The 19,149-nt window shown below is 47.2% G+C and overlaps 1 protein-coding gene across 1 annotated transcript; it reads right to left on the bottom strand.

The window, feature by feature from the left end:
* Positions 1 to 2,804: 2,804 nt before the first annotated feature.
* Positions 2,805 to 17,797, bottom strand: VPS18 (VPS18 core subunit of CORVET and HOPS complexes). Its single transcript, XM_065403841.1, has 5 exons — positions 17,707 to 17,797; positions 8,374 to 8,515; positions 8,099 to 8,190; positions 5,409 to 7,279; positions 2,805 to 4,201 (listed from the first exon to the last, which is right to left on the bottom strand). Exons 1-5 carry the CDS (start codon positions 17,795 to 17,797, stop codon positions 3,473 to 3,475), a joined length of 2,925 nt encoding a protein of 974 aa, XP_065259913.1. The 3' UTR covers positions 2,805 to 3,472.
* Positions 17,798 to 19,149: the final 1,352 nt, after the last annotated feature.

The following is a 19,149-nucleotide window of genomic DNA, read 5'->3' as shown; positions in this document are numbered from 1 at the left end:
ACGTGTTTTAGGCCTGGTCTGCATGAGAAAGGTTGTACTGAAGAAACTAAAGGTGTGAACCTAAATCCATGTAGTTTTGCCAGTATAACCCCTGTGTAGACACATTTATTCCAGTTTGCATGGCCTTTTTTCAATTTAGCTTAAACTCCTTCCCAAGTAACAAACTAAACTGGCAAAAGGCCCCTTGTATACCAGAATAAGAGTGTCAACACAAGGGGTTAAGCCAGTATAATCATCAGTACAAATGGTAAAACTTTCCCATGCAGACAAGGCCTAGGAAAAGAGTGGTACAGAACTCTGCCTTAGGACTCCATGTAAAATTCATTCCAGAGAATGGTGTGGCTGGTCCACGCATACCTTGTGAACAAGGAGACCCCACTACAGAGAAGTATCTTAGCAAGCTTACTCCAATCCAAATGTGTCAGCTCCACTGAAATGACAGGAGACAGGAATACTCTACTCGCCTCCAGAATAGCAGAGAACAAGGTCTTAGAGCTGCTCCTCTACACATCAGATACCATGTTCTATGTAGAAAAACAAATGTTGAAAAACCATGTGGGAGAAGGGTTAAAATTTCTTCAGTTTTCAAACACATTGGGATAACATCTCAGCTGTTAAGGACACCTGTATTCCAAGACAGCCATGAAACACAAATGTGTGATTTATGAAACTCCTTTAGAAGATGCTATGAAGCTTCGGGAGGACACATTTCCACAGTGGTTGGAGTGCCAATGTTATGGGACACTGCTGGAGTCCTAGCAGGCATTAGCAGGACACTGCACGAAGGGTAATCATTGTGCTTTGAACTCTGTCAAAATGCTAGGTGAAGTTTCTGTGAAGGCTCAAGGTAACAAACAAACTTGTTGCCCGAACATACAGCCCCTTGAACAGGCAGACTTCAAAACAGTTATCCATTTAGATTTTGACTAAGTAGAATAGTCTAGTGCTTGAGGAGAGACAGGATCAAGAGACTCCCATGTTTCTATTCTACCTTTGACAAAGACTGGCTCTGAGAATCCTTAATCTGTACCTCAGTTTCCCCATTTTGCAAATACACAGGAATCATCTCTCTTTAGAAGGGAGTATAGAATGATTAATGCTTGTATTGTGCTCTGAAGTGCTAAGTATTTGGTATTGTGAAACAAAACAGTTCAAGAGCTTTGAATGTAAAAGAAAGAACTGTCCTGTAACTCAAACTCCAGAGGGAGAGCGCTGTGGACATCTGAAAGGAATGAGGATGAAGACAGCCTCCCAAGGAAACTGAACAATTTGAAATCCCCCAGGGTGGATTAAAATTAATTTGGATTACGATCTTTTACTAAACAAGGACAAGGCAGAAGATGGCCCATCCCCATTTTTGATCAGAACTAGCTTTATAGTGTAAACAACGCACATGATCTTCCAGCCAAGAAAGAAAAATCCAGTAGTCAATCATATCAGGAAGGTTTAATGTAGAATTTCAAAGACATCACATTCAATAAGTGAGAGACATACCTCATGTGTCTTCATCACAAAAGCCTTCTGGTACAGAGAGCAGCTTTCTCAAGTCAAACAGCAATCCAGAACCAACCAAAAAGAGAACTGGTAAGCCATCAACAAGCACTAACAGCTGGCATTAATCAAACTGGTTATTCATCAGTTCTAGTAGTAAAAACATAATACTTCCAATAGCAACAGTTCTTTCTACTACTGAAATGCAACTCTGACAGCGCTCATTTAGGGCCTCTTCCTGCCAGCATCGCACAAGTAAAACACTGACTGCAGGCTAAACCCTCGGTTAGGAAAGGCTCTGATCAGAAGTTGGGGAAGCTCTATTGGAACCCTGTGGGATTACTGAGACCCCCAGTCAGCAAGGTCTCATGAGACAAAATGTAATTTTATATTACACCAAGACCCAGTTCCACAGTGACAGCAGCTGTTGTGAGTTGCTAGCAGGTCAGAGAGGAGTTCTCAAGACAGGAACATAAGCTTTATAGAAGTCAGGAGAGATTTGGGGAGGGGGGGGGAGTTAAATTTCCTTTTAACTAAAATGACATGAATATCCACCACCGCTTTACAAAACCTGATTCTCACTACTGTCGCACCTGTTGATCTTTGTGATTTAGTCCCAGACAAAGCTTTATGGGAAGTTTAGTTCCTTCATGAGGAAGTACTGACAGATCTAAATGTCACATGCCACTACTAACCCCTACTAAGGTGCTACAGAAAATCTCATTCTCCACCTCAAGTGTAACGATCTCTGTCAGAAACGGGGGGGGGGGGGGGGGGAATCTTCCAATGCTGAGCAGCATCCAAGGGGGGGAAGAAAAAGAAAAAAAGAAAAAAACAACCTACAGTGGACCTACAGGAGCACTCAACTAAGCCGTGAAGGGAACAGTTAGATTGCTTGGCAGAGGATGTCAAAGGCTCTCAAGTATCTGCTTCAAAATGGTTGATGAAATGGTGTCACTGACTCATGGAGAAGTGCTATGGTCAGTCCTTGAGGAAACTGATTGCTAGACTTTCATTCGAATGCCCACTCAGTGGTGCTACTTGTGAAGTACCATTATATGTAATACTCAAATTACCATTAACAAGTATTGTTCTTGACGGTACTGGAGCCAAAACAGGTAATTGTGCAGAATGTCCCACTATGGGTATTCAGAATGGACTACTGTATAATGGCTGGAAACAAAGTGAAGAGATCCTACAGAAAATTCAACTGTATGGATCAGACCAAAAAACTTCTTGGAAAACTGTAGAAAAGACCACAACCCTGAAATTCCAGACACAGGGATTAAGATGCATCTTTTGAGACACTGCGCTGCTTAAGAATCACATTTTTATGTTATTGTACAGAACCATGCATTTGTGTAACATGACAGACATTTGCAGACATACATGTAAATGCAAAGCTATTGCCTTCCTTTTACATTTCTGTCAGTAAAGCAGGCTAAACAATCTCATTTGGAAGCAAACCAAAAGCAATTCCTAATTTGAAAGTGATGAATGAAAGTCTATGCCACCAAACACGCCCCACTGCTTCTTCCCATCACCCCAGTCTTCACCTGAATTAATACTATAAAATGGGGAAGCAGTCCAACTGAATGAGATCATTTTTCTGTTCCCAGTTCTCTCTGGGCAATGAGGCATTCTTATCTTCATGCCAAAGGGATCTCATAAGAAGAGCTTCAAGAGGCAAGCTCAAGCTCACCTTCAGAGAGAAGCCAGAGGAAGTTCTGAGGCATTAGCGGAAATTAATCTTCCAATTCTTAGACAACCGTGACCATTTCTCTCATAGTCCTCCAGGACTAATTCATTGCTTTTCAGATAACAGTACCCAGCTGCTCTCTCCTTAGAGCTCTACCGAATCCATTTGTTTTCAGATTTCTGGAGACTAATTCCTAATATGCATGTTTCACAGGCATTGGACGTGACCTATAGCTCAAAAGTTTTGTGTTCATGTGCAGCCTCAAACAATAACTGTGTGACCCTACAGCCAACTTTGCCTCTCCTCTTCATACTTTTGTGGGTCAATGAAAGGCTTGTCAATGGACCGGATCATCAGCTCCCCACAGTACACGCATTCAGCTGCCACAATATCATCGATGTCTGCCTTGATCTGTTCCCGACTCTGCTGTCCCTTCCCCAAGCTAGTGGCATCTGTGTCCTTGGGACGATGATGGGCTTTGGAGGGCTGGCTTGTGGCTCCCAGCTTCTTCTGAAGGTCTTCTAGCTTAGCTTGCTTGTAGGCAGGCAGGTTTGGAAAAACTGCCTGGAACAGACAGTCATAGTGGAACATGTGGCCGCAAAGGAAAAGGTAGAAAGGGCGGTTTAGGAGTGGAAAGTCACAGGCTGCACACTTTTCCTGAGGCTCCACAGAGCCATATTTGTTTCTCATCTCCTGGATGTCCTCCCGGATTCTCTTGGCACTCTGCGTAGCTTCCTCCATCTCTCTTTTCAGCTCCTCAATGTGCCTGTTGTAGTCCTCCAGAGAGTTGCAAATAGCCTCCTTGAAATGGTCGATGGTGACAAAGTCAGGGAAGAAGGGCAGGACATCTTCAATCTTTAATAGGTTGCAGCTAGAAAGGCAGGCCATGGCCTTCTTGACGTCCTTCTCTTCCTGAACCACGTGGCGAGCAATTTTCAACCAGAGCTTCTTCCGGAGTTCCTCATCCTCTTCAGGGAGGTCTGCACAGGACTTTGCTAAATCCACATCCACCTGAAAATTGAACAGAACAGTAAGGAAACAAAATTACGATTTCCTCTTCACTTCCCTCTCCGTCATGAGAGCCCACTACCAATACAGGAAGGACACTGGTAAGAGATCTCTCCATTATGTCAGCCATAACTACAGCTATATAGTTGACATGCCCACTTGGCCGTTCATATGTCAGCCACAGCCTCCCTCCCCGAGACATTCACTGCCAACACAAAAGGTGTGCATAGTAATTCTGGATCACTGAAGAGTGATCTGAAGAGTCATTAGGGTCCAGGAACGCAACAGGAAGATCTAGCTCTCCAAAGCCACTAATGACCTTCGACCTCCAAGGTTGACAACAATGAATTAAGTATCCACCCTCATACAGCAGGCACCAGTTACACATTTTTGACCTTTACCGGGCTGGAGCATTTATCTCCTCTACAGTATTCTCTATACTCAGAACATAGGATTCTGCAAATATTTTGATGAACTGAACACAGTAAATGTCAGCATTTTAAATTGTACACACTACACTGTCACCATTCAGAACCTGACTAAGTTACCTCTACACTAATTTAAACTTTCGACAAGGTGACCAACAGGGATAAATTCATTTAAAGTTTTTCTTGCATTTTTTTTTTAAATCAGGAGATTAAGAATCGGGTGGGATCCTCAGGTCAGCAGAGCTGGTTAGCAACGAGCAGAGTACCCCAGAGCAGGGATTGCATTAACAGAAACCATATCCCCCCACCACAGTCTCTTTCACTCTCCTAAGATTATGGTCTGTGAAAGTCAGATGTCCATTGTGGGTATCTGACTCTGGCTCAGGCTAAGGAACTGTTTAATTGTGGTGTAGACATTTGGAATCGGGCTGCAAGCCTGAGCTCTGGGACCCTCCCACCTCGCAGGTTCCTAGAGTCTGGGATCTAGCCCGAGCCCAAACATCTACACCACAATGAAACAGCCCCTTAGCATGGGCCAGAGTCAGCTGGCATGGGCCAGCTGATTTTTAATTGCAGTGTAAACATACCCTGATAGTTCTGAGCTTCCACTATTGCTCTAAGTTAATAAAGTGACAGACATTTCTTCCTATCTTGGGGCCTTTATAACCCTTTAAACACACTAGCCAGCCTTCTCACCCCTTCCCTTAAAGAAGGGAAAAGCTCTCCACTACTGGATCTTCAAGAACAAATGAACTAAGAGTACTAAACATAGTAGCACACACCTGCAGAGCTAGATCCACTGCTTCCTCATATAACTCCATCACTTTGTAAACATGGACACAGGCTCGGTGGTGTCCATGCTCTGCACACAGCCGAAGCGCATACTTCAGGTCATAGTGGATCCTGTTAGGGTTGGTTCCTGCTTGTTCGAGGTATGATAGCAGCGAGTCTGGCCGACACAAAGCATAGAGGGACAACAGGTAGTTGTGAATGGCTTGCTCCGTTTCCTCCAGCTCACACACACAGAATTCCATGTATCGAATAGCTTCACTGATCTGTTGGGTGCTCCCACTTTGGCTGTAGTTGACGAGGGCAGGTATGAGCTTCCTGGCATCCAGTTTCGTGCCCATAGAGATCCAAGCATCAACCACCTTCTTGGGGATGTGCTGGATCAGGACCGGAGAGAACTTGTAAAAGAGCTTCTCATCTCTGTGTCTGGTAAGGACATTTAGGGCTTCATCATAGTCATCGTGCTGGCAGTGATGGGCTACCACTCTCTCATAGTCCTGCATAATAACTGAAAAATAGACCATGTGTTCTGTGTCCCCATGGCTTGCTAGCAACTCATAGATGGATGCTCTGTTATTGAACAGGCACTCTTTGTTTCTGGGGCTGCTCAGGAAGCTGCAGAACTTCTCCCGAGTCTCCTCATAGAGATTCCTTTTCGAGGTGTCCCCTTCCAGAGCACCTAGCCGATTCAAGTAGAGCTCTGTTAACCAGGTGGTCAGCAAAGTTGTCTGGGTCTTTTCAGAGGACTTTAAGCTGGCCAGTTTCTTGAGCAGAAACTCCATCAATGCCTCCTCCTGCTTGGCTTCAATGAACTTAAGGGCAATCTCTTCAAAGTAGTTCTGGGTCAGTGCATAACACTTGGCACTATCTAGGTACCTCTTGTTTTGGAAGGAGTGTTCTGCCTCTCTTGCCAACACAATATCCAGGCACTCAGGACGGTCTTTGCAGTACTCTTTGGCCAGATCAAACTTGTTAATGTTCATGTACATCTTCCACACATCTCTCGATTCCCGTTGTACGTGGTAGCGGAATACAACTTTCTCCGTGTGGATCCAGATCTGCCCAACTGTGGGATCTTTGATCATGCGCTTCAACGAGCCAAACTTCTCCAAGAACAGGTCTTGGAAGACAACCTGCCCATTCAGAGTGCACACAGCCTTCACTCTGTCAGGCAGTAGCAGCAGGAAGTGGAACTGGGTGAGCACTATGGAGATCGGCTTGTTAGCTGCCACGTCTACATCAGAGGGATACTCCCAGACCCGTTCATCACTCAGAATAGAGTCAGGCCGTCCATAGTCCAATGTACCATACAAGACACCATTTCCCATCATCCAGGCAAAGGAGCGTGGGGAGGAGCGTAGCTTTGGAGTGTAAAATGCTATTTCGCTGTAGCCAAAGCTGGCTGGGAACTCTCGGAAGCTGGGCAAGTGGTCTGCATGCATGCCAAACACAAAGGCAAAGCCCTGCTGCTCCGTCCCCTCAGGCACTTTGCCAACAAACTGGAAGAGTCTCTTACGAGTAGTGGCAATGATAAAACATTTCCCGTCGAGCCCTCGCTCTATTTCCAGACAGCAGACTGGGGTCGGCCCTGCCTCCTCCTCTAAGGAATAGACCAGTCGGAAATACTGGTCCGGATTAGTGCTGAAGAGACTTCCCTCGCTGACAGAGATCTCAGCCTCATATATTTGGCCCTGGACTGTCCCCACCAGGATAGGACCAGTGTTAGTCTCTGAACCCAGAAACTTGTTCCAGCCCACACTTTCAATCAAGTGACCTTTCCAGCGGGAAAGCGTCCGCACCTTCTGAGCACTTCTGTTCAAATACAGGCATTCACTAGTGTTCAGTGCAATCACAAGATGAGATCCTGCAAAGGCATATAGCAAGCGAGAGATGATTAATGGGTGCAGGGTTAAAGGAGCAGTGAACAACACAACCCAGGCAGCACCACTACTGCAAAGCAAGACTTCTGGTTGTTCTCAGAGTCATGTTAGACAAAACACGGAAGTCAAGTTCCTAGAGTTCCCCCAGGAATTCGAATTCCTAAGAACCTGGGGATTGCCATAATGGAGGAGATCAGTGGTCCATTTAGCCTAGTATCACAACTGACAGTGACCCCAGATGCTTCAAAGGAAGGTGCAAGAAACCCTATATGAACAACTCTGGAATAAATGGCCCATAGAAAGTCCAGGCTGCTAATTGTTGTCATTAGGTTTTACATTTTATAAGTGTTTCATCCCAGCTAGAGTTAACTGTGGATATTACAATTATAATCCTATTTAGAATTCTGCTAAGCTCCTGGCCTCCCAAGGCCAAAGGAGGCAATGGGCTCCAAAAATTAGATGTACATCGTGTAATGAGAATTTTTTTTTGTTTTTTAAACCAGTTGTAATAAGCTAGCTCAAATCAGCCCACATCTGTCAGTGAAGAACTTGGACAGTGGTTCCTATGTAAGGGGTGAGGCACAGTACTCGTCCTCGAACACCTGAGTATTAAATAGGCAGAGTCCCTGGACAATAATTAGGTAGTCTGAATTCATTCCCCAGGTGGAGACGGGGACGGACACACACACGGACACACATGAAACTGGAAGTCTTCCTTAATTAAATGCTTGTTTAACACAATTATTGCATTTGTTGTAAAGATTAAACAGCATTTTGCAATTTCCCCTACACCATCACCTCACCTGTGTGGTCCAAAAACATCCTGTAGACTCTGGCTTCGTCCTTGCGTCCCAGCTCTACCTGATTAGGTTCATCTGCCTTGCCAAGATCAATCCTGCATGGAGGAATGACAAAGCAAGTTACCAAGAGGCAGGAGGAGCCCATGTAACTGTGGAAACAAAATTATACCTTTCTCTTTTACAAAAGACCATGAATCTGCACCTAGTTTAGAGACGGGGTTTCCAAGCAACCCAAAAACAGGCTGTGAAGGCTTCATGTCTTAAATAGTATGAGTTACCTGAAAAGCGTGTCTCTGCCCAGGCTCATACAGAGCTGGTTACAGGAGACCACAAGGCTGTTAATTTTCTCTGGAGGAGTGAAATCAATCCTTTGCTTGTTAAATATTGGAGTCTCCTTCTCCAGCCGAGCATTCACATACCCTAGGAAAAGTAAAAATACAAATGTAGTTCAGAAAAAGAGACAACACCACAATGTAACCTAAAACAGGGAGCAGAAACAGGGAGGACTACAGGAAAGTGAAGCGCTCCATGGTGTGGAATCATGAGGAGTAACATCTATTCTTTCCCCCAGGTGTATGTTTGGAGCTACAGTACAAGTCTATTTTCCCATTCTGCCACAGTGCAGCAATTTATCACATGGCACTAACTTGAAAATAAATAGACACAGCAAACTCTGAAAACTCTGGAAGAAACTGCACATTACAGTTACATTACAACTTCATAAAAAGCTGATGAAGAGGATGACATAGGAAAACAAATGGTCAAATATTGGAAAATCAGGTTATTTGTTAAAACACTGAAAAGTGGGCATGGTGCTGTACAAGATGCTAACATAGATGGTATCTGTGCTCCAGAGAGTTTACAGTCTAATGAAAGACTCAGAAATCAGAGGTGGCATTAGTTTAAAATGTTTCATTTGGGGAGGATAAAATTAATTTCTCTCTTATTCAGTCTAGCATCCATCACACAAAAGAAAAGGCAGAAATTGAGATTATTCAAAAGGTTAAAGATGGCTAGATTTTTCCATAAAATTAATCATTTAATTGCCAAAAACAATTTGAGACCAGTGACTGCAGGCAATACAGCTGGAAGTCACAGCTAGATCAGTAAAAAAAAGTTTCAAAATACTTGTATAATGTTTTACATCCACAAAGCTCAAGCACTTGATAAAGATGAAAAAGTACCGTTACTCCAATTTTACATTTGGGAGAAACTGAACCATGGGGTTCAGTGAATTGACTGAAGTCACACAGCTTGCTGAGACTAGCACTCGAGTCTGGTGAGTAGCAGAATCAGTGCCCTAAACATGAAGCCACAACACTGCCCAACAAAAGCCAAAACTAGGTAGAACTGCCTTCCAATTTCATTACAAACTGAAAACTTGAGCCAGTGTGATCCAGTTCCTGGATCTTTTGGCAAACCTGGATTGAATTTCAAGCAAGGCTAGGACGAATTAAGATTTGGGGTTTAAACCTGGCAAATGTGGTCATTTTGTCAGAGTTGCACACTGCATTTATTTTTAGGTCTGCTGAAGCCTGAAACTCAAAGTGAAAATCAGGTGTGTGTGAACTGAAACTGGGAGTTAGAGAGGGAGTAGAAACTAATGTCTTTCATATTGTTCTAGTCACAATGCGGATCTAAACTAGAACCACCACCACCACTATTCAACTATTTTGTTTTAAAGGCTCCACTTACACACTTGGGGACCACCAACCTGGCTAGCTTGGGAGACACCAAATTTAGATGGTGGCAGATTACTAGACAGGGCGGTCTGGATAGCGGGTGGGAGGAGAGAGTTTTACATAAGCAGCATGACAACGTTCTGCTACAGAAACTGGTTCAGAACAGGCTTATAGTTTTGTTTTAGTTCATAAAAGCTTTAAGTTTTAAAGCAGGTGCAGTGACCTCAAGAGAAGGCCAAGCATTAAGACAGTGAAGGGAGGAGGGTGAAGGACTAGCCAGGGCAGCGGGATGGGAAATGTATCCATTAAGATGGATAGGCTTTTAACACCACATAGCAGGGTGGAAGAGTGGCATGACTGGTTTCATTTTTCTGAAGCTGGACAGGGCTCAGCTTTCAGAAGCTTAGGACAACCTAGAAGCACACAGTTTCCATGCCTAAATTAGGAGAGCAGCATTCAGAAGCTGCCCATGGTGGATGGACTCTAGCCAAAAGCCACAGAGGAATTCAACTCTGCCACTGAACTGTAAAATAATGTGATATTCACATGGAATAAAACATGAATGATACTCGTTAGTAGAATCCAGGAGAAATATGTATGTCAACAAAAAGATTGTATCACAAAGCTCTCTCCATATCAGTCCTGTGATACAAGTTTTTCCCCTGCCTGAATTTCCCATGCCTCCACAGGACACGATGTAACCCTTGACCAAGAATATTGCATTCCTCTAATAGAATGACCAGGCCACCTCAGGCTAGACAACAAGAAAGGACTGGTCATTTCTGGTTCCTTTCCTAGGTTAAATTTACACCAGCCTCCCTCCACGGATGGAAAACCACTGGCTCCACAGGGATTTCTAGGACAGTTATATCCATGTAGTGAAGTTAGCCTGGGAAAATCTTCACTTGCAAAGGATTTACAAGGTACACAAGGTTACTCTTGGGGGAATTCTGCACCACTGTGCATGTGCAGAATTCATGTTCCCTGCAGATTTCTTTTTCCTCCGCAGAAAATACATTCTGCAGGAGAGGTGCTGCAGTTATGCCTTTCACCCACCAGGAGCTGCTGTGGTGCCAGAACAGAGGACAGCTGCTCACCAGCCGTAACAACCCATAGAGAGGAGGACAGCCTGCATTCCTCACAGCATCCTGCCCACAGACAGGTGAGAATGCACATATGGGGAGGGAACACAGACAGAACAGGGCACATGGGGCTGCTGGGGGTCACAGACTGGGGTTCAGAAAGGCTAGTGGAGGGACGGGGCTGAATAGGAGTGGGGTTGCAGGGCCACATGGGGACAGGGTGCAGGAGGTGCAGGGACATGTGGATAGGGGGTGCATAGGGACGGGGGAGGGAGTGCATGGACACATGGGGACAGGGGCAGATGTGCCTGACTGAATAGGAGAGGGTAGGGGGTCAGCCATGGTCTGTATGGGGGAGGCTCCCCCACTCCCTCATAATCCCCCCCCCCAAAAAAAATCCCTGTTCCATACTTCTCCCACCCACATCCAACAACCCTCCAGGTTCAATCCCAGACTCCTTCCCAGCAATTACTTCCCTCTCACTCAGCTCCTCCATTACCCCGACTCCCCCAAGTCTTTGCACTGCTTCTGAGAGGTGCAGGAAATATGTTCCTACACCAAAATATTGTAGTTTGAATGAATTATTACTCAAAGTTCTGTATTAATACACCTAGGAAAGAATATATTTGTCAAAAAAAAATAATTCCTGAATTTTTTTCATTGTCTGTATTGTTACAGACATACTTGCTGACAGGTATTTTTAAATAAGTTACCAAAATAATTGAAGCTGGCATGATTATATTGTATTATTCTGACAAATAAAATATGCAGATTTTTAAAATATTGAGTGCAGAATTTGTATCTTTTTGGCGCAGAATTCCCTCAGTAATAAAAGATAGAATATGGCTGCTGGAAACCAAGGCCACTGGCTGAAGCAGCCAAACAGCATGGCATAAAATTAAAAACACAGTGTAAAAGGAGGGTTAGAAGACCATTTGATTGGCAGGATAGGATTCTGTGGTCAGCCCAGCACAGTAGAGGCAGCAAATGCTCTGCTGCCATGTGGCAGGGAGCAGAGTTTAGGCCTAGAGCTCTGTAGGCTAGCAGGGGCCTGGAACAGCACAGGGAAAGCACAAGCAGCCCCTATAGCCTTGTCCCTATGCTATTTTCAGCAACTCTCCCACTGCTGGTCTAACACCAGCATAGCCCAGTTACTGGCTAGAAAAGATATAGCACTAGTGTAGATGGGCTATCCACATTTATCACTGCATCGTCTAGATCTGCTGCAAGCACAGTCAAATGACACGGAGACAAAAGTGCTGGCACCTTCTCTACCATCACTCTCCCCCTGTTGCTGCACTGATGCTAGTTCAATAGTGGCACATTCAAAAAATAGCAAGCTTAGAGGTAGTCGAAGTGTGCACATTGGAAGAGATGGGAAATAACTTCATGCTAATTATGCAACACCCCTTTTGGGTAGCACTTCATTAAGCCTTTGTCTATACATAGTTTGACCATCCATTTAACTAAGTCAGCACGCCCCTGTTGTGGGCACTTATTTCAGGCTGAGCGTCCTATTTTGGTTTTGATTAAGTCAGCGAGGAACCGATACAAGCAAAATTGAAAAAGGACACTTATCCTGAAATAAGAGGGTTCATAACTAGTGGTCATACGGATTCTAGTTAAATCGGTGCTCAAATCGCGTGTAGACCACGTAGGGTTGCCAACTTTCAAGAGTGGAGTTTCACTCTAATGGGAAAGTGATACAGCCACCCATCACTGAAAAAAGAAAAACATGGAATGGAGGATGATCAAGGTACAAGAATCAAGCCATTAAAATGAGATCTCTAAGTCACATTAACTTAAGAGTCAAGAGAGCCAGAAAAAAGTGAATTGCCCACTCAGGAAAAAATAAGGTTGTCTCAGTCAGACAACCAATGAAAATCTAACTCAGTAAAGAAAGGGACAGTTTAGCTTTTGGATGGAAGGTTTTACTGATTTAAAAGCTGTTTTATTTAAAATGATCTATTTTGGATTCCTTGAGAGATTACCTGTAACAATGCAGTCAGTTGTATGTGCACTTCAGTTGTTAATTTGAGATTTGTAATTAGTGATCTTCACCAGAAGGGGAGAGATGCACTTTAGCCTCTGTTCCTCTACACAAAAAGCTTGGGTAGGATTCAGTTGGTTTTATTCCATCATATATAGTTTTTCCTGACTTGGAACATGAGAACTAGTTTTGATTTGGAGTCTCAAGCCCAATCCTCTCAAATGTGCACAAATACTTTTTTTAATGCACTTTACCTATCTGGGTTTAGGATTCTAAATGTTGCACCTTCATTCAGATTTCTGGGTGAACCTGCTTTCTTTCTACCTCTCAGAGGCTGAAACATCTGGAGAAAGACAATGAAATAGGATCACTACCAACTCCAGCCAGGTGTTTTGGAGTAAGGCAGGCCATTTCATGTTGGGACTTGCAGAACCTGCAGTTTGCACTTCTGCCATCCCCAGTCTTTGCTCTTTTGGGATCTACATCTTTCTGAAATAGCATCAGTAAAAGCACAGCAGTTTGGCACCACTTCAACCAGCTTAACACCTCCCAAAATTTCAGGTACAATGTTATGGTTTGCTCTTATGTGGATGTGCTCTACATAAAGCTATTACTTTATTTATTCCCCAAACCAAGCTGTTGAAACTTTAGATCTGTCTGCAACTGCAGCCAACCGATTTACTTTCAAGTCATGTTCAAAGCTACAACCGGAACCCTGAAGGGACACCCACAGATTTTAAAATGGTGATGAACATGGCTGCATCTCAACTACACCTGCAGTTAAACATGGTTCAGCTGCCCTCTTTGCTGACCAGCGGTGACTCCAGGCACCAGCGCTCCAAGCATGTGCCTGGGGCGGCAAGCCGTGGGGGGCGCCCTGCCGGTCCCAGCGACGGCGGCAGTCAGGCTGCCTTCGGCGGCATGCCTGCGGGAGGTCCGCTGAAACCATGGGACCAGCGGACCTCCCACAGGCATGCCACCAAAGGCAACCTGCCTGCCGTGCTTGGAGCGGCAAAAAAGCTAGAGCCGCCCCTGTTGCTGACACCCATTTGTCAGCAACAGGTACATTTTTAGTAAAGACAGAGTCTATGACAGGGGTGGGCAAACTACGGCCCGTGGGCCGGATCCGGCCCCTCAAGGCTTTGGATTCCGCCCACTGGATTGCCCCCTGTGGCGCCGTGGGCCCCGCGCCGCTCTCAGAAGTGGCCGGCACCACGTCCCTGAAGCCCCCAGGCAGGGGGGCAGAGAGCTCAGTGCATTGCCCTTGCCTCCAGGCACTGCCACCTGCAGCTCCCATTGGCCGGGAACGGGGAACCACGGCCAATGGGGGCTTCGGGGGAGGTACCTGGAGGTGCGGCAAGGGCAGAGCACGCGGAGCCCTCCGCACCCCCTCCTCCAGGGGCCGCAGCGCTTCCTGGAGTGGCGCAGGGCTGGCATGCAAGGCATGCCACCCCAGAGCCACTTTAGGTAAGTGGCGCCGGAGCCGGAACCCCTCCTGCACCCTGCACCCCAACTCCCTGCCCTGAGCCCCCTTGTACACCCCACACCCCTCCTGCACCCCAACCCCCTGCCTTGAGCTCCCTGCTGCACCCCTGTGCACCCCAACCCCCTGCCCTGAGCCCCCTGCCGCACCCCTGCCCCCCTTCCTGAGCCCCCTCATACACTCCACACCCCTCCTCTGCCCTAATCCCCTTCCTGCACACCGCACCCCCTCCCACACCCCAACCCCGGTCCTGAATACAGTTTCCCCACCCAGATGTGGCCCTCGGCCCAAAAAGTTTGCCCACCCCTGGTCTATGATAACTGAAAAACTACTAAAGAGATGATATTGCAGGAGTCAAGAGTGAGAGCAGAGAAACAGGTAAGGAAAGGAATTGTTAGCCAAACTCTCTTAAAACCATTCTGCTTTCGTTAACTTCCAATTAGCACCAAAATAATTAACATTGGGGGGCGGGAGGGAACCTCTGTTAGAGATTCAGAATCCTGACTTCAATTAAACTTAAGCAAATAAAGGTCACAAGCCATATTTTAAGAAATATGAGCTTCAGTGTATGGACTATGTTTAATTTGTTCTCTCTGTTTATCCTTTTTAATTTATACACAACCTGGTATAATTAAACTTTTCCCACAAATATGCACCATACAACCCTGCTTACCTAGCAGTTCCAGATGATACTCAAAACCTTTTGATAGATTAGGATTCAACTAAGGTGGGGAGCCAGTCATAGATACTTTCAGAAGCTTATGCCTGTAGATTTTTAACTCAGCAAAGAGATGCCAACTTTGCAGAGTGGCCAGCACTGAAGTGGCAGTGCTAGAAAGAACATAGTCTTTTTAAAGCTAACTGGGTCTCGTATCTAATTCAACCTTATAAAGTGGCAGTAGGGGAACCACATGTGAAACTCAAGATTCACTAGTTTGATTAATAGGGGATGTACTACATAATTGCCCCTCTAGCTAGTTACTCCTCATTCATATTGCATAGCTGGCATAACCCATCACATAATTATTGTATATTTATATTACAATTACATTACACAGGTGGACATACATAATGTAGGTGCCAGCACTTCACAAATCATGGTATAAAGTTTCAAACCAACACAAATTGCTTTCATGCCACACTTCTGAAGTAGTAACCATTCTAATATGAAATCAGCCCGTGTGAATTACACAGCCATTATACATGTGATGGAACCTATGTTGTCTGCATCCAGTATATTGGTAAGTTTCCCTGGGCTGGGCAACTAACACGATGTCACTAAGCATCACACATACAACATGTTTAATAGTTTCTGTGGTCACTCAAGTGCCTCAAAAAGGAAAGGAGCAAAGAAAGACTAAGAAACTGATTAAAAAACAAAATCAAGAAGTAAGTGGCATAGACAGGAGGCCTCCTGTGAGACACTACTGCCACAAATTTGGATTGACAAATGGAGAAGCAGTGGTTAAAGCTCACCCCAAGCTCATAACTTTAAAACCATTTCACATTCTCTCTTTTGCCACATACACAAGTGCATTCATACAGCACAGTGGTATTTTAGGATTAAGTCATTTTCCACCCCACAAAATAATTTCACTCTAAATAGAAATTCCCTATAGTCAGAATTTCAATTGCAATGAAGCAATTTGGGACTGGCATCCTTCTTCCTCAAACAGTTTTACTCTATAACCAAGTTCAAGCTAAGCTCTAAACATAGGGCCCTACCAAATTCATGGCCATGTAAAACGCTTCACAGACCGCAAAATCTGGTCTCCCTCTATGAAATCTAGTCTTTTGTGTGCTTTTACCCACTATTATACAGATTTGACAGGGGAGTCTAGTGTTTCTCAAATTGGGGGTCCTGATCCAAAAGGGAGCTGCAGGGGGGTCATAGGGTTATTTTAGGGGGGGCCTGTATCACCACCCTTACTTCTGCACTGCCTTCAGAGCTTGGCAGCTGAAGAGTGGTGGCTTTTGGCCGGGCACCCAGCTCTAAAGGGGTGCCCTGCAAGCACCAGCACAGAAGTAAGGGCAGCAATGCCAATGCTGTTGCTCTCTGGCCACCCAGCTCTGAAGGTACTGCCGCCATCAGCAGCAGCGCAGAAGTAAGGGTAGCAGTACCGCAACCCGCCCTACAATAACCTTGTGACACACACAACTCCTTTTTAGGTCAGGACCTCTACAATTACAACAGCGTGAAATTTCAGATTTACTTATCTGAGATCATAAAATTTGCAAATTTTTAAAATCCTATGACTTTGAAATTGATCAAAATGGACTGTGAATGTGGTAGAGCACTATCTATACACAATGGAGTATCTCAGAAGAACTGATGTACTATAACATTGTGTTCATAGGTTAAGTACACAGATTTCATTTGTGATTACAAAAATACTGTACACATCTTCTCATTTTCTATACTTCAGCTATTAGCAAGGCTTCCATTTGCTAAATCTAATGTAAAATTCATTTCCTAGCAACTGCCTCAACATGAAGTAGTAATAGCAAATAACCAATGTGCACCCAGAGACAGTCAGAGCAGCATCACACAACAGAGTGCCCTCTCTACACTATAGCCTCTATCTTTGGTACCTATAGTGATGAATTAAGGCCCTAATTGTCGCCACATAGAGACAGGGCCGGCTCTGGCTTTTTTGCCGCTCCAGGCAAAAAAGCCACCCGCCGCCCGCCCCCAGCGCGGCAGGGGAGCCTGGCCGGGGCTCTGCTCTCTCCCCGGCGGCGAGCCCGGCCGGGGCTCTGCTCTCTCCCCGGCGGCGAGCCCGGCCGGGGGGAGGGCGGCGAGCCCAGTCACGGCCCCGCTCTCGGGCCGGAGCGCCGCGCCGCCCCCCTCCAGGTGCCGCCCCAAGCACATGCTTGGTGGGCTGGTGCCTGGAGCCGGCCCTGCACAGAGAAAACCTGGAAAGATGAGAACACTGAGAATTCAAAGTACTGCATGATGATGATAATTTGCTCTTCTATAGTATCACCATAGAATCTGAAAATGCACTACAAACTAAGCCACACAACTATCCATGAGGTATTATTACACCCATTTAACAAAAGGGGAAACAGCAGCAAGGAGGGGTTATTTGCCCTCAGTGGTACAGAAAGCCACTGGCAGACTTGGGAACAAAACCCAAGTCTGACTTTACAACCCTATTTAACCAGTAAGATCACAGTGCCGCTCAGCGCCTGCCAATCTCAAGTCAACAGGGCAGTATCCTGCAGGCCTGTAATGTTTCTCAGTGTTTTTTGCAGTGTTCTTGCTCAAGTCAGACGCGGGGGGGGGGGGGGGGGGGGGGCGGGCATTGTGGCCCAGGAGCAGTTCTCACGCTCTGACCTACATAAATGATCAAGTGGACCCAGGCCCTTACCGGAGTGCGGGATGCCCACGTTGGCGCGGCTCTGCTGCAGGGAGGCAGAGCGGGACAGGGAATCTTCGTACTCATCCAGGATGGAGGCCATGGCTGCACCTGCCGCCCACTCACGAGCCGGTCCCGGGGCCCCGCCACTCACTCTGCTCCCTCCCAGGAGACACCGGGCACCCCCTCAACTCATCCCAATGCAGCTAAGGGGTTAGACACAACACCCTCCCTGCAGCCCCCGCCCCCCGACAGACCGGGGCAGCAACTCCCGTCCTGCAGCCCCCGCCCCCCGACAGACCGGGACAGCAACTCCCGTCCTGCAGCCCCCGCCCCCCGACAGACCGGGGCAGCAACTCCCCTCCTGCAGCAGATCCCGGCGGCGGGAACTCCCCTTCTCTGTAACCGATCCCGCCCCTCCTGTCTCGCGTTTCTTTGCTGGGATCCCGGTCGTCCCGACGACCCTCCCGCCCGGCTACTTCCGCAGCCGCTCAGCTGACCCGCCCCACGTGACCTGACTGCTTGCGGGCCGCCGCGCTTCCTGTTTCCGGGCGGTAGCGCGGCTGCGCGCGGGGCGGGGCGGGGCGTGTCCCTCACGTGCCCTGAGCGGGAGGTCGCGCGCCTGTCTCTGGCCCAGCTCCGCCCCCGCCATTGAGTGTGGCTCCGCCCCCAGCCTTCACCACACGCCCACCTAATGGGGCTGTCCTGACGACGCTCCCGTGGTTCGCTCCAGCCCTTCTCCCTGTGATCGCACCTGTCACTGACAGTGCCGCCCTAGGGAGCCTCCGGCAGGCGTGCAGGGACTGCACTTAAACCCCGATCGTGCGAGCACTACACGCTGCTCCAGCCAATCACCGATACCGCCCTTCTCATCGCTAGCCAGGCCAACTCTGCCTGGGGGGGAGCGTCTCTCTCATCCCAGTGTTCCATACAGGGGAACTAGGGTGACCAGGTGTCCCGATTTTATAGGGACAGTCCTGATATTTGGGGCTTTGTCTTATATAGGTGCCTATTATCCCCCACCTGCTGTTCTGACTTTCACACTTGCTGTCCGGTCACCCTAAGGGGAACAGGCAGTAGCATAGCTAGCGGGGTGCAGGGGAAGCAGCCGCTTCCCCTCAGCACGTTTTTAAAAAGTGGCGCGCCTGCCGGCCGGCGCTAACCTCCTGAAGGCAAGGGGGGGCAGCACAGCCGGAGGAGCCATGGGGAGGGGGCGGCACGACCGGAGGAGCAAGGGGGGGTGCAGCAGGGTGGTCCGCAGCGCGGCCGGCAGCCAATGGGGGGTGGCCAGTGCGGTCGGAGGAGGAGGCAGAGGCAGAGCCGGGGGTGGGGGCGCAGCATGGCGGCCCGCACAGCGTGGCTGGCAACCGCGGCCGGAGGAGCGAGGGGGGGCGCAGCAGGGCGGCCCGCGCAGCCGCGGCAGGAGGAGGGGGGGGCGCAGCAGGGCGGCCAGCA

This window comes from Emys orbicularis, chromosome 4, assembly GCF_028017835.1.
Source record: "Emys orbicularis isolate rEmyOrb1 chromosome 4, rEmyOrb1.hap1, whole genome shotgun sequence".
Taxonomy (NCBI): Eukaryota; Metazoa; Chordata; order Testudines; family Emydidae; genus Emys; species Emys orbicularis.
This window is presented reverse-complemented; position numbering and strand designations above follow the sequence as displayed.

Bases quoted from the DNA above. Each gene is read 5' to 3' on its own strand.
- VPS18 (XM_065403841.1), bottom strand. From the start codon at position 17,797: ATGGCCTCCATCCTGGATGAGTACGAAGATTCCCTGTCCCGCTCTGCC. The intron at 8,516-17,706 runs GTAAGGGCCTGG...TACTTTTCCTAG, and splicing joins CGTGGGCATCCCGCACTCCG to GGTATGTGAATGCTCGGCTG. The intron at 7,280-8,098 runs GTGAGGTGATGG...ATGCCTTTGCAG, and splicing joins GATGTTTTTGGACCACACAG to GATCTCATCTTGTGATTGCA.